At 42.8% G+C, this 14,246-nt stretch overlaps 1 protein-coding gene across 6 annotated transcripts in view; it reads left to right on the top strand.

The window, feature by feature from the left end:
• The window catches only part of LOC124010232 (cAMP-specific 3',5'-cyclic phosphodiesterase 4B-like), a 132,795-nt gene that overhangs the window by 114,416 nt on the left and 4,133 nt on the right, over positions 1–14,246 (top strand). For 3 of the 6 annotated variants that reach the window (XM_046322677.1, XM_046322678.1, XM_046322679.1), the window contains 4 exons: positions 10,018–10,111; positions 12,206–12,423; positions 12,899–12,997; positions 13,686–13,850. In XM_046322677.1, coding sequence (XP_046178633.1) covers positions 10,018–10,111; positions 12,206–12,423; positions 12,899–12,997; positions 13,686–13,850 — 576 coding nt within the window. Of the gene's footprint in view, positions 1–4,278; positions 4,558–6,932; positions 7,764–8,267; positions 8,416–10,017; positions 10,112–12,205; positions 12,424–12,898; positions 12,998–13,685; positions 13,851–14,246 lie in introns of those variants that run through there. The other 3 variants (XM_046322680.1, XM_046322681.1, XM_046322682.1) reach the window with 3 other exon arrangements.

Genomic DNA, 14,246 nt, shown 5'->3' with positions numbered 1-14,246 from the left:
TCCCTTGGATATTTTAAGTAGAAATTGTGCACCAATATTTTTATTTTAAACGCCTGTTGTATTAAATGAAGTGCCCTTTAATATAGACCACATGTACAATTCTATAAATCTGATTTTTATATGACCTCTGTGCACCCTCTGTGGACTTCTAGGACTTCTTAACCTCAAAATTCCTCAAGTTTTCACTGTCATTGTAAAGCCCTAGTTATTTTCTTGCTTTGACAAAATAATTTCTGGAGATTGTTTATTTCATGTGATTAGTGATTGATTTTAATTAAGGAATAAATCAAAAAACCTGCCCCTCATTTTAAGGTAAACCCTGTTATGTGAACTGCTCTCATTTTAATATAGTGAAAGTATTCCTTTTTAAAAATGTATTCTAAAGAAACATTGCACATCTAATGGTTAAATCAGTGAATAGATTGCCATTCAGATAGGCTGTAAAGCAGATGTAAAGCACCATTTTCTGGTGTTTTGTGGTGGAAAACTTGGTTATGCGGTTATGCAGGCATAACACGTCGATTCTGTTACTCATATATAGACAGGCTAGAGATGTTTTAAACATTTTTATTTTGTTTGTGAAGATTGCATTCAAATGCCCCTCCCTGGTGAACACAAGCTTCCATTCCTCCTGTCACAAGGGGATCTAAGATGATTTAAGATGAAATCGTCAACTTTATTTGGCACGTTTGATACACTTACTATTGTCATTTTTTTTATTTAACCTCTTGTGATTGGAGAATTAGTGTTTTATTAAGATGAACATGTGCTCTTTATGACAGAATGTTAAAATGAGGAGAAATAAAAACATGTTTATTTCTCACCAAGTTACACTATCCGAAGGGGACTCATTTCGTGGAACGACCCATTGACGTATTTGCCAAGTGGTTAGCATCCTGCGGTTGTGTGTGTGTGTGTCAACGGCTACTGCTGTTTCATGGCTCTGCTATAAAATTCACAAACAGTGGAGAGTTTGCATAAGAGGACCATAGACTACTGTTCTCGCTGAATAAGATGCCTATCTGAATACCAATCTATCCATTTGTTGTCTTTTCTGTGTAAGACTGTGATATTAATGAATTAGATACACAATATGAATAATAGTCACCATCGTGCCTGATAGGTCTTTTTGTCTGATGACGTCATCGTGTCTGGGATAGCTCATATTAGCCAGACATTATTCAATGGCTCAAGCAGTTTTCAGAAACATGACCAAAACCTGATGTTTCTTGCTATAACTCTGGTTTTATAACAGTTTTAGATTAACTATTATGAAGTCAGTCTAATTTGACACTTGCGTGCTAGACTAGGCTAGCTGATACTGTTGATGGCAACATTGGTTAGCCATCTGGCACTTTTACTAATGAATAATGATCATGAATTTGATTTATGTGGTGATTTTTATTTTATTTTTATGTTCTCAACACTCTTACGAGGGGAACCTCACCTCCACTCTTTTCTACAATGAGCCTACAGTAAAATAATGTATAACTGCACAGCAAACTCAGAGAGTAGACCGTATGGTGACCAAAATACGCTAAGGATTCAGCTTGGGAGGCCACGCTTCTCAGTTCCCCTGTCCTACACAGTGACATTACAGTGGAGTTGCGGTCAAAAGGAAGCGCCAACCCTAACCGTGTTGACCGGTGATCATGACATGCGTTTCCTGTCTCTTTTCCTGACCACCACACAGCCTCCTCTTCACCCTTTCCCCAGGACACCAGACTACAATGGCCCCTAAGGTCAAGGCCTCCCTTTATTGTTATCAACGTCACAGGGACTCAACACAATAAGTCCGGAGACCCTGAACACACGCAAGTACAACATTCAGTACTCAGCGTTCAGACAGGGTACTGGAGCCATTGTTGACCGTGAGTCATAGGCCTCTAAGATGGATGGTTGACGGTTAACCCAAGTCCAGTGTGTTTGGAATAGGACTGGGGAGTGGAGGCTAGAAGGTCGCAGGTTCAAATCCCCGGTCAGATGACTCCTCTTGTGCAGTGGCGTGTGTGGCACGTGGCATTTATTGATCTATAATATTGAGTGGTGCAAAATCCCCAAATGCTGCTCACGGTATGCGTTTGCACTTTGCGAAGTGGGAAATCTCATAGCATGAACCAGAGCTAGAGGGCAAACAGTACTTGTTCTCTTTTAAATAGGGGACTATTCCATTGGTTGGTCCTAACCCTGGTCCACTGAGTGTGGAGGCTTTTTTTTTCAGACCAGCATAAGGAGCAATGTGCAGGCCTACATCCCCAATGAAGGAATGGTCACATCGAATCCAATGTTTTCGGGGTGGAACTAATTAACCCTATAATGGGTATTTCCCCGGGGAGAGGTTTCCAAGGAGAGGTTTCCACAGGTGTATCCCGGGCTTGGACCACACACACACACACACACACACACACACACACACACACACACACACACACACACACACACACACACACACACACACACACACACACACACACACACACACACACACACACACACACACACACACACACACACACACTGTTCTGTTAGGCCACTCCAAAGTTCCAATGACCTCAGAGGAGCGAGCTGCTATAGCTGCTGTTCTAGCACCACTGTCATTAAGTTCCTCACACGTCCATACTGACGTTAGCTCTGGGCCTTAGACAAACACAGCCATCTGAATCCAGTTAGCGAGAGCGGCTTTTACGGGCTAGCGTGCTAGCCTAGCATTGAGTGCTAGTAGGAAACTTTAACTCACATGTGGTCATTACACTTTAAAGTGCTGCAGTCTTTAGACCAGAGGGACGGAATTATTGAAACAGATGTGGAAGTTTTTGGGTCAGTGGCTTGAGGGAGGGTAATGCTTTTTAAAAGACTGTTTGATAATAATAGTGTTTGACTGGTAGTTGTACTAATGAGATGAGACTTATTTTTCTAGAGTTGCAGGTCCTTTTTTATGCATGCACAGAAATTGGCTTTGTATCTACAAACTGTTTTTCAGACCACAAAGATATATCCAAAATAACCTGCAAATGTTTCTATTAAATGATGGCCTTGATTTTTATAAGATTTTCTTACTAGACACAATTTCCCACAAGCCCTGCGGGAAACCTCATCCCCATACTGTTTTTATTTATTTATTTACTTTTCTGCTCTTTTGCACACCAATATCTCTACCTGTACATGACCATCTGATCATTTATCACTCCAGTGTTAATCTGCAAAATTGTAATTATTCGCCTACCTCATGCCTTTTGCACACAATGTATATAGACTCCCCTTTTTTTCCTACTGTGTTATTGACTTGTTAATTGTTTACTCCATGTGTAACTCTGTGTTGTCTGCTCAAGCTGCTATGCTTTATCTTGGCCAGGTCGCAGTTGCAAATGAGAACTTGTTCTCAACTAGCCTACCTGGTTAAATAAAGGTGAAATAAAAAAATAAAAAAAATGTATGTGTGTGTGTGTGTGTGTAACTATACTTGTGGGGACCAGAAAATTTGACCAACTTGGGACATTCTAGGGGGTTTAGGGTTAAGGTTAGAATTAGGTTTAGGAACTCGGGATAGTTTTAGGGTTAGGACCTAGGATTATGTTTAAGGTTAGGTTTTTGGGTTAATGTTAGGGGTAGGGAAAAATTGAATTTTGAATGAAACTGAATTCTGTGTCCCCATAAGGTTAGTTATACAATGTGTGTGTGTGTGTGTGTGTCCGTGTGTGTGTGTGTGTGTGACCACTACAGCTGTTTAACCTGCAAACATTCCAAACTAGGACACAGGGACTGGCATAGGTTCGAGTAATATTTGGCTTTGTCTGCTTGAGTCAGAATTGCACTATGCGAGCGTTGCAATCTGCTGCAGCTCTTTGCTTTAAATCAACCAAGGCCAAACCTCCAATCTAGTTTCATTGTGCCAACATTGCAAATCTGCTCAGAGAGTAGGACAAGGAAATCGACCTCCACTGCTTTATCTTTTATTTAAACAGGGACGTCACATTGTGATTTAAATACATGTTTCAAGTGTGCCCTGGGTGGGACCTTGCGAAATAGACACAAATGTAATCTTTCACTTTCCTCCCCAAATAGTTTACGGTGCAGTGCGTCAGTGTGATTGCCTGGTATTTTGTAATGAGGGACTTACAGGTCAGTGCCAGGGGCATTGTCAAGAGGCTCTTACCAGTAAATTGCCACAGTAACTTTAGTCAGAAGAAGGAAGCTGGTGGGGAAGGAAGGGAGGGTGGCGACAGGCACCGAGCTACATCATGATAGAGGAGGAGTTGTTTAGCTTAGTCTCTGTGTGGGCCAGTCAACCAGCCAGCCAATCAGTCATGCTTTATTGTTTTATGTTTCCTGACTGTCGCCAGAAGAGAGTAGACTTGAATACAGAGAGGAAGCAGACCCAGAGAGCGAGAGAAACAGCGACACGCTAACATATTTGAGAGAAGTTTTAACACAAGTTTTTGAACATTTATATTTATATAATTTATTTTATTTACGTGTGGCATTGCCTTTGCAATAATGGGACTATGCTGCTCTGAGACGAACAAGAAAACGTTTGGGATGCTTACAAGTTGGAAACAGGTGAGTTTGTACACTACTTCTTTTGCTAGAGTGAGTATCTACTCTTGTCTAAGGGAAATGGATTTACTTAAAAACATTTGTTTTTATCTGAATGTCGGGACTTAGTCAGATTGTATGGGTTTGGATCATACACTTGCTCTGTCATTGTAATTTATTTACAAAAAATGTTCACTTCACTTGAACCTTTTACTGCATCGGGCTAAATCCGGGTCAGAGTTATTCTTGGTAGTCTAAAACAAATCTACTTTGAAACAAAAGTTTGCACCTCACACACATGGTTATGGGCTTAAAAAGAAGAAGACACTCGTACCATGTCAGGTATAGAGGTGAAATGTATTACATTTTGAGTTTACGTCCCAATATTACACTTTTATATACATCATAGAAGACTGAGATAACAAAACTGTTTGACGTAGAAACACTGGATTTTCATCGGGTTAAAAATATATATATATAAACTTTATTAATGATGAAATTCTGAAAAATGTGAATAACATTCCACCCATGAGGCCAAAGAGGGCACTTTTGGTCATTGACTGCAGGAAAGGGCTACATGTTGCTCTTTTGAATTGCATTCAAAGTACAGTAGCATTCGTGGATAATATTGTAATAAATAGCATAATAACGCATCATAACTCTATTAAATTACCTAATAACCTCACAGTGGTTTAGTATTATGCTGTATGTCCAGGAATTTAGTTTCTGCATTTTCGATGTTGTGTCTATTTTCGAGATTAGGGTCATTCAGACAATGGTTGAGTTGTTCAGACTAGTTGGAACATAATCTGATATGTTGTTTCAGACTTGAAAGAAATAATTCACCAGTTAACGATAATACAGTATAATAATGTATAGGATTTTTTCTATAGCGCTTTTGCTCGCGCTCAAAACGCTTTAGCCTACAATATAAGTGGGAACCTCACCTCCTCCACTATCCATGTGTATTCATGCACACAATATAATGTATGGTTTTGTGGGTCGGATAGTGGTTATCTGAATACAGAATGCAGTGACATTATCCACCAAGGAGCCTGTTGAAAGCGCCTTTTGACATCTTGCATAGCCTGCGGTGGCGCTCATCTTACCACGACCTACTTTGAATATGTTCATTTCAACATTGTGAACACTTAACACTTCAATACTCGGAGCTCATTCGCCACACAAATGTACACTCGCTTTCGAGAGCGCCAAATAACAACCTGTTGTCACAAGTGTGCTCCCCAAGTCTGACATAACTGCGTGAGTAACGGCGCGCGTTGGGTAATGTGTCCTACCCGAACACACTCATGTTTCCGTCATCCTGCATTAACGCATGGTTTGCGGATGTTGTATGACTACCATACGGTACTGGCGTATGCTAGCCTACTGAACGTCGGTATGACTACCATATGGTGCTGGCATAGCTCGGTATGACTAGCGGGGAAACACAGAAGACATAGTCTATGACTCATATGAGTCAATTTGCAGAGGTCACGATTCAGTACCTTTACGCCTTCAGTAAGAATATATTACAAATACGCTTGAACAGAATATCCGTATTGGATTTGGACATTTCCAGTTTGGGAAGTTATGTTGTTGTTGTTGTTTGGGGGGGGGGGTTAAAAGACTGTCTCTGGCAGTTGGGTTTGTAGAGTTGAGTGCAGCCAAAGCTTTGAAAGACGGACGGCTTCTTTCTTCTTGCATTTTCAAAGTTGTGTTCCGGTTGCAGTCACTGGGAAATAGCAGACCGGTCTGCCATATGACAGCCAGCCATTCACTGCTAGAGAGGGTGCGATTTAATGGTTCACTGAAAAAGCACCTGTTTGAAACGAGTTTTGGCTAGAAAGGACAAAACAAATTCAAGTGATTCTGTAAATTAGCTGCAGGATATTTGATTGGCTATTTCTCAGATTACCATATTACAACGCATACATTTTTATATTTGGATCAAGATAAAAATTGACAAGTAAAGTCGAAAATATAGATGAATAGGATACCTTTGATTTCATGCATCAGTTTTCAAGAGTGGGCAGTTATATGAATGGTTTTTGCTAAATTAAATGAAAGTCTTGAAAATATAAAACAAGTAAAATATTAATTTAGTGAAAAAGGAAAAGCAAGCCCATTTGAAATTAAGTAGTGCACATTGAGATGAAGTAGTGGCCAGAGTCAGGACGATGCACAGCTGCCTCCCTTCTCTCAGCTGAGTAATGCGCAGCAGTGTGTGCGTGTGCGTGTGCGCACGCGTTTGGAGGAGAGACCTCCGTGAGAGCGTCTATGCAGTACACGTGACTCTGTTGCCATGGCGTGATCTACGTGTTGATGTCTGCAGTGGTTTGTGTTGATGTGCATGTTGCTGGCAGGGACGGAGGGAGAGGGGTCTGAGGGAGAGAGAAAGAGGAGAGAAAGAGGGGGGCGACATCTGGCATTGGCGGGAGACTAAACTGAGAGAGCGAGAGAGGCTTCCTCCACTGGCCTTTCAGCCAACCAGTTCCAGCCAGTCACCGGGGATCCCTCCACCGTTGGAACTCCCTGCCCCCTCTTTCTTCCCTCGTTCAAGCCACTTAGCCTCTCTGATTCTCCTTTTAGTCTCATCAGTTGGATGGATGGATATAGCACTGGAATCCCCTCCGCAACCCACCTCCATTGGCTACCTCTGGGAGGCATAGAGATATGATAGCAATGCAATAGGACTGGGATCTCCTCTTTTGAGAACCACTTGTCTTCCATTGGCTGTATAGACATAGATAGAGATACCGTGGTTAAAGTGAGGCACCTACAGTACCTACGAGATAGTTTCTACATATGTAGCTACAAGCTTCCTACCTACTGACCTACTTATATATTGCTGTTCAGGGGAATACCGTCTACTGCTGAAGGAAATACAGTCGCTATTCAACTAGCTGCTGTGACTGGGGAAGATATCACTGGGAGATTCCAGAAATGAGGAAGAGCACTCCGGCGGGGGTCTAGGTGCTCGTCTTGGTGGGGGTTATCGTTGATCTGTCATCTGTGACTCTGCGAAGAACCACCAAAGAGGCTGAAAGACCAAGATAGAAGAGATGGAGACATGGCTGTTGGTTGTTGAGGAAAGAAAGCCTTGGTTTTGCCTATTCAGACAGGGCTTCTGTTGAGGACAGCCAGGGGTGACAGCTATAGAACAGCTACAGTACAGCACCATGCCTGAAGCCAACACCATGCTCTGTGTCTCCTGGGGGTACATCAAGGTATGTGGGGGGACTGGGGGTAAATGTGTGTTCGTGGGGAGAGACGGGTTGTATACTTGTAGCACGTTCTAGTATTTATTTAAATATTGCATCAGATTGATTGGGTACTTACAGCCCATGATCTCAACTGAATCCATCTCACAACAGAGATGTTATGCATTAGCTTCTTAACATAATAAGATGCGTGTGTGGGTAAATGTTTGGTTGAAAAGCTATTGCAGAAATGTGGTTGATTCTGACCCTATGCTGTACATATTCATCCAGAAATCTTTGATTTGTTTACTAAATATCTCAAAACAGGGCACTCAAATAGCCTATACTGTATAAAGATACGCAAAGTCCTTATATGGTATCAAACAAACAAGCCTATTCCCTTGGGCTCCATTAGTGGGCTCCAATTAGTGGTGTGCAGGTCAGCTGTTTGTTCGCCTGCACCCGCCCACATTTGCAAATAACCCATCCGCAATCACCCGACTATGTGATAAAGGGGAAATCTGAGGACTGCATCCGACCCTAATCCGCAAATATACAGTAGCAAATGCCCTGTAGGCTACAGACAGAGATGGAGGAACGATTTTTTTTGAGAGGTTGCAGGATTAGTTTGTTGTTGCCTTAATTAGATATGTTTCTGCTTAGAATTTCCAACATTTTGGTAAGCTATTTGTTAGTTAACTTGCCTATAATTAGATACATGCAGTTTCTCTTCTGTCATTATTCGTTGCCCAAGAAGACTAAATTAACCCTTGCTCACCAGAATGTCATAAATTAATGCTTCAATCTAGTTGACATAGGTAAAAGTTATCTTGTCATCTCAGCTTCTTTTGCGGAGGAAATAAGTTTAGGGACTGGGGGAAAAGTGCAATAGGTCTGTAAGGAAAGAGAAAGCTGTGAAAACAACCCAACATGTTTATAATAAGATTTCAGTTCAGCTATGTTATGTGGTTGAAATACTATCAGCTTTTATGATGTTGATAAAGGTAGCACTGCTACAGGCGGTCCCTAGGTGCGCATTCACGTTCTCTCAAGATGCTGAAAGAAAGAATAATTATTTTATTCCTGAGTCTAAATATACATTTGGTGTATCATTTTACTGCAAGAAATGCTTAATTCTGCAGGAGTTAATATTAAGACTGAGAAGTTATAGACCTACAGTCAGTTTCCAGATTTCAGTTTCCATTTAACCCATCTGAACACTAAGCTTCAGTTTCTCTTGATGTGCCATAGGCCTATTTGAAATCCCTGTTGTGTGAATGTCGAATTTGCTTAGCGCCTCACAATCAACACACTTAACATAGCAGTGACTATCTTCCTCTTTTGCCACTTCACTAAATCTTTCCCATAAATTACTTTTCTGTCCGTCCCTTCATTTTATTTTCAACTCTCCATTTCACAGCTTTTTTTTCTTAGTGAATAGACAAAACTTTTTCTGCCTGTTTCCAAAAGGGTTTGGCGTGTAGGCTATTTAGCGCGTGCAATGTTAGGCCCTAAAGCTTAGGTGTACGCGCTAATGACAGAGAGCCTACAAATGAGGAAAAAATTATGTAGCCTATAGATCTAAATTGCCACAAGAATTATACATTTATTGATTTTTTAAATTTTATGTATTGTTTCAACCCGACCGCCACCCACCCGCCCTTTATCTACACAATATTTCATGACCCTAAACCCACCTGCACCGAGGGGGAATGTGGTTTATGAGTCAACCCGCTCATCACTACTTAACGTCAATGGAAAGTCCCTGGAAACAAGTTATACCACTACCCCAGGGAAGCCATTTCCTGTTGGTCTCAATGAAGTATATCTAGTAAGGTGTTGTGTAATGTTGTATTTCCCCAGTTCAATGTCTTGTTGGTCTCCATGCAGTGTACCTAACACATTGTACCTAACACAGTGTACCTAACACAGTGTACCTAACACAGTGTACCTAACACAGTGTACCTAACACACTGTACCTAACACACTGTACCTAACACACTGTACCGAACACACTGTACCGAACACAGTGTTGTCATTTTCTGTTACTGCAATTCAACACAAAACTGTTTATATGCTTCCCACTGCTAATTGGCAACAGGAAATGGCTGACCTGAGGTAAACTTTTATCCAAAGCAACTTAGTACGTTCTACAAATGGGTGGTCCCCGGGAATCAAACCCATTTTCCTGGCATCGCAAGCACCATGCTCTACCAAGTGAGCCAAAGTGTCTATCTAATGGCAACCTAACATGGTGTTGTGTCATTTTGTGTCTCCCCAGTTCAAGAGGATGTTGAACCGGGAGCTGACCCACCTGTCAGAGATGAGTCGCTCCGGCAACCAGGTGTCAGAGTTCATCTCCAACACCTTCCTTGGTAAGTCAAGTCATACACGCCTCCACACACACACACAACAAACAAACAAAAACAAACAAACAAACAAACAAACAAGCAAGCAAGCAAGCAAACAAACAAACAAACAAACAAACAAACAAATCTCATGTATTTCCTCTCGCTGTGCTAATGGACTATACCTTTGTCTGAATGGTGATGTTTTAGCTGTTATTGGTTTTTACACAAAGATAAACAAATCATAATAATATAGTAATCACAAATGATTAGGCAGGAGGAGAAAAGAGGTTGAGGGTCAGAGAGAATGAGACTCTGCGGAGTGGGGGGTACCAACGTGGGGTTGCGATAGTTTCAAACCAGTCTCATCTGGTCTGCTGGAGTGCTCCCTCTGCTTCGCTGCAGAGAGGGGGAGAAAATGAAAAGCGATTCTTCTCTTCCCTGGGACTCCGTCGTTCTGCAGAGCGAGGGAGAGAAAACGAAAGAGTGCGTTTGTTACCTGCATATGGTGTTGCCTCATCTCTCTCTCAAAAAAAATATATATACATACTTTTTTTTTAAACTGTGACACATTCCATGGCTCCCTGCCAATTAGCCAGCTCACACCACCACCTTCTCCACCAGCACGGAGAAAACTGCTACTCTGAGAGGACTGCGCAGTGCACCGACTCGTAAACAAGCCTCCATCTTTCTCTTCACGGATGAAAAAGCAGATGGAGAGAGGGAGATGGTGTAGAAGGGAGGAACATTGATAAGCTATAAAGACACCGTGATGCTACGGTTGATAGAATAAAGCGAAGCGGGTTGGAGAAATGAGGGCGGAAGTGAGAGAGAATGGATAGTGATTTAAGGTTCGTGTTCTGCATTGCGGCTAGTACCTGTCAGGTCAAGGCAAATCATCTTCCTACGCCTCATAGAGAATAGAGCTGAGGCAATGTGTGGAAAAACACATGGTTAGCCGCAGATACACACGGTCAGCGGCACACACCCCGTGGCGCTAACATGTAGCGCCTCGAGAGAGGTCGCTTCAGCTTCACTGCAACAAGCCATCCCCCAAACACTTCTCCTTATTAATACAACAAAGCAGCAGCCAACATTGCTATGCGTTGTTATGGTTTGGCAACAAACTTTTATTGATCTGCAAACACTATTAATAATCTCCACTGAGAATTGATGCCTCATTGAATATTATGGAACTTCTCTCTTTCTATGAATAAATCCTAAATGTTACGCCATTGTTTTTCATTGGCATGTTTTTGCAAAATATTTGTTTTTAACATGTTATTTATATGGCTTTATGTGTTCCCTCTACATTTGAATATTGAAATAGTGTATTATGCTCAATGTCATTTGGCTCTTTCCTGGTGAATTTTAACTGGAGGAGACGGAAGAAGGCAAAAGAGAACAAGAGAAGGGCTTGATTGTTTGGAAGACTGAGTGGTCAGAGAACCAGTTCAGACCAGTTACTCCTATACATGTCTGACTGAATGATTGTCCACTCCAAGTCAATATAGTAATTACCATTTTACCATGTCAATTCATTTTATGTACTGCAAAAGAAAACGGAGTCGTGTCAAAATGTACATTCTGTATGTATTGCTTTGTGATTGAAATGACCACAAGTGTTGTTTGTGAGTCTCTTTCCGACTCAGTGTTTTCATTCTATGGTGCAGTAGTTTTAACCCTTTTTCTTTTCCCACTCTCCATCCCACTCTCCATCCCACTCTCCATCCCACTCTCCATCCCACTCTCCATCCCACTCTCCATCCCACTCTCCATCCCTCTCTCCATCCCACTCTCTATCCCACTCTCCATCCCTCTCTCCATCCCTCTCTCCATCCCACTCTCCATCCCACTCTCCATCCCTCTCTCCATCCCTCTCTCCATCCCTCTCTCCATCCCTCTCTCTATCCCTCTCTCCATCCCTCTCTCCATCCCTCTCTCCATCCCTCTCTCCATCCCTCTCTCCATCCCACTCTCCATCCCACTCTCCATCCCACTCTCCATCCCACTCTCCATCCCACTCTCCATCCCACTCTCCATCCCACTCTCCATCCCACTCTCCATCCCACTCTCCATCCCACTCTCCATCCCACTCTCCCCATCCCTCTCTCCCTCCAGACAAGCAGAATGAGTTGGAGTTGCCGTGCCCTATGGCCAAGACCAGGGAGAGGAAGAAGAGAACCCACCACCAGACCCAGCAGGGGGGTCAGACTCCGAGTCAAGGGACGATGACCCAGATCAGTGGGGTCAGGAAGGTCAGCCAAACCCCCGTGCTCCAAGGCTGCAGCGTCAGCCGCTTCGGGGTCAAAACAGACCAGGAGGACCTGCTGTCTAAGGTACTGGGGAAGTCTCTACTTTATAGGGGTATACTACAAAGCCAGCAAACTTTGATAAACAACCAAAAATAAAAAAATGTTTAGCTAAATATTGTTGAGTCAACTATAGACCATGGCCATTTAAAGCTTATCTTAGAAGGAAAACAAAGTCAAAATACTTTTTTCTGAACATTTAGGCAAGTTAGCTGGCTAACTCATTGATCCTGCTTTGTGGTATACCCCTCAGGGGTTGGGGTAAATTCCGGTTTAAGACGGGGCGACAGGTAGCTTATAAAGTAGATGTCCCCAAACCTAAGGCGCACATATTCTGCACAAGGACACCGATTGAAGCGTCGAACAAACGGCACTTTCTGATTGTTGAATTTTAAATTCCAATCCAAATATCTGGATATTTAATTTGTCTTCGCATTGTGACTGCACCTTCCGGCCATCTGTCTGCAAGAGCGTACCCTGACAATGTCTCTCTCTTTCTCAGGATCTTGAGGACATCAACAAGTGGGGTCTGAACATCTTCAGGGTGGCCGAGCACTCCCACAACCGCCCGCTCACATGCACCATGTACACCATCTTCCAGGTCAGTGCTCTTCCTCCTCTTTCGTTCCTGTCAGATTGCTGTGTTTTCCCTGACTGAGGTGCCTTGCAGACACACACACACACACACACACACACACACACACACACACACACACACACACACACACACACACACACACACACACACACACACACACACACACACACACACACACACACACACAGAGGGTGAGTCACCAACGCACAGCCTAAAGTACTGTACATCAGCATGTTCTTGCGTGTTCTTAATAATGTGTCCTCATCTTCTGGGTCAGTAGCTGAATGATTACTTATGCTACTGTAGTAGGAACTAGTCTAGTCACATGGATAAGTGGACATTAACACATAGTGCCAGCCAAGTCAAGCAATTTATTTTTCTTAGCAGCTTTTGCATTGTGATTGACGCAGTCATTGCAATTTAAACAAAGACAAACTCAATGGTAAAAACCAAAGTCATTTTAATTGGAAGAAAAATGTAAAAAGTTCATCAGAGTGTTTATGGGTTGTTGTTTTACATACAGTATCACATGTAAATGGGTTACATTTCTCCTTTTAGTTAATGAGTGGCGGTGTGGCGGCGTGTGTTTGTGTGTGTCCCGTGCGGGAGCCGAGACCCAATGAAGACATTCTGGGTCCCATTTATTCCCATCAAGCTAACGGCGTTTCGTTTCTTTGTGCGTCCCGTGCAGGAGCGAGACTTGATGAAGACGTTCAAGATCCCCGCGGACACATTCGTGACCTTTATGTTGACCCTGGAAGCGCACTACCACGCCGACGTAGAATACCACAACAGCCTCCACGCTGCAGACGTGGCCCAGTCCACACACATCCTGCTCGCCACACCCGCTCTGGACGTAAGTCACCTGACCCAGCTCCACTTAATACACACCGCTTTTTGTCTTCTTGCTTCGCGTTGCATATTCTGAGGAGTGACTTAGCAACACTGTCACGTAGCAAACCCCTACGTCAGGGCTCTCCAGCCATGTTCCTGGAGAGCTACCCTCCTCGAAAGGTTTTCGTGTCAACCCTAGTTGTAACCTGATTTCGGCTTATCAACCAGCTAGTTATTCAAACCAGGTGTGCTAGTTTAGGTTTGGAGCGACAACCTACAGGACGGTAGCTCTCCAGGAACAGGGAGAGCCCTGCCCCGAGTAATTATAAATCATGTATACCAGCAAGTGTTATCAGTAAACACACATGAATAATGTCACCCCACTCCACCTAAATATGTCACCGCCACCCCGCCTCGT

Source organism: Oncorhynchus gorbuscha, linkage group LG22 (genome assembly GCF_021184085.1).
Source record: "Oncorhynchus gorbuscha isolate QuinsamMale2020 ecotype Even-year linkage group LG22, OgorEven_v1.0, whole genome shotgun sequence".
Taxonomy (NCBI): Eukaryota; Metazoa; Chordata; class Actinopteri; order Salmoniformes; family Salmonidae; genus Oncorhynchus; species Oncorhynchus gorbuscha.
The sequence above is the reverse complement of the archived record's forward strand: the minus strand, read 5'-3'. Positions and strand labels throughout refer to the sequence as shown.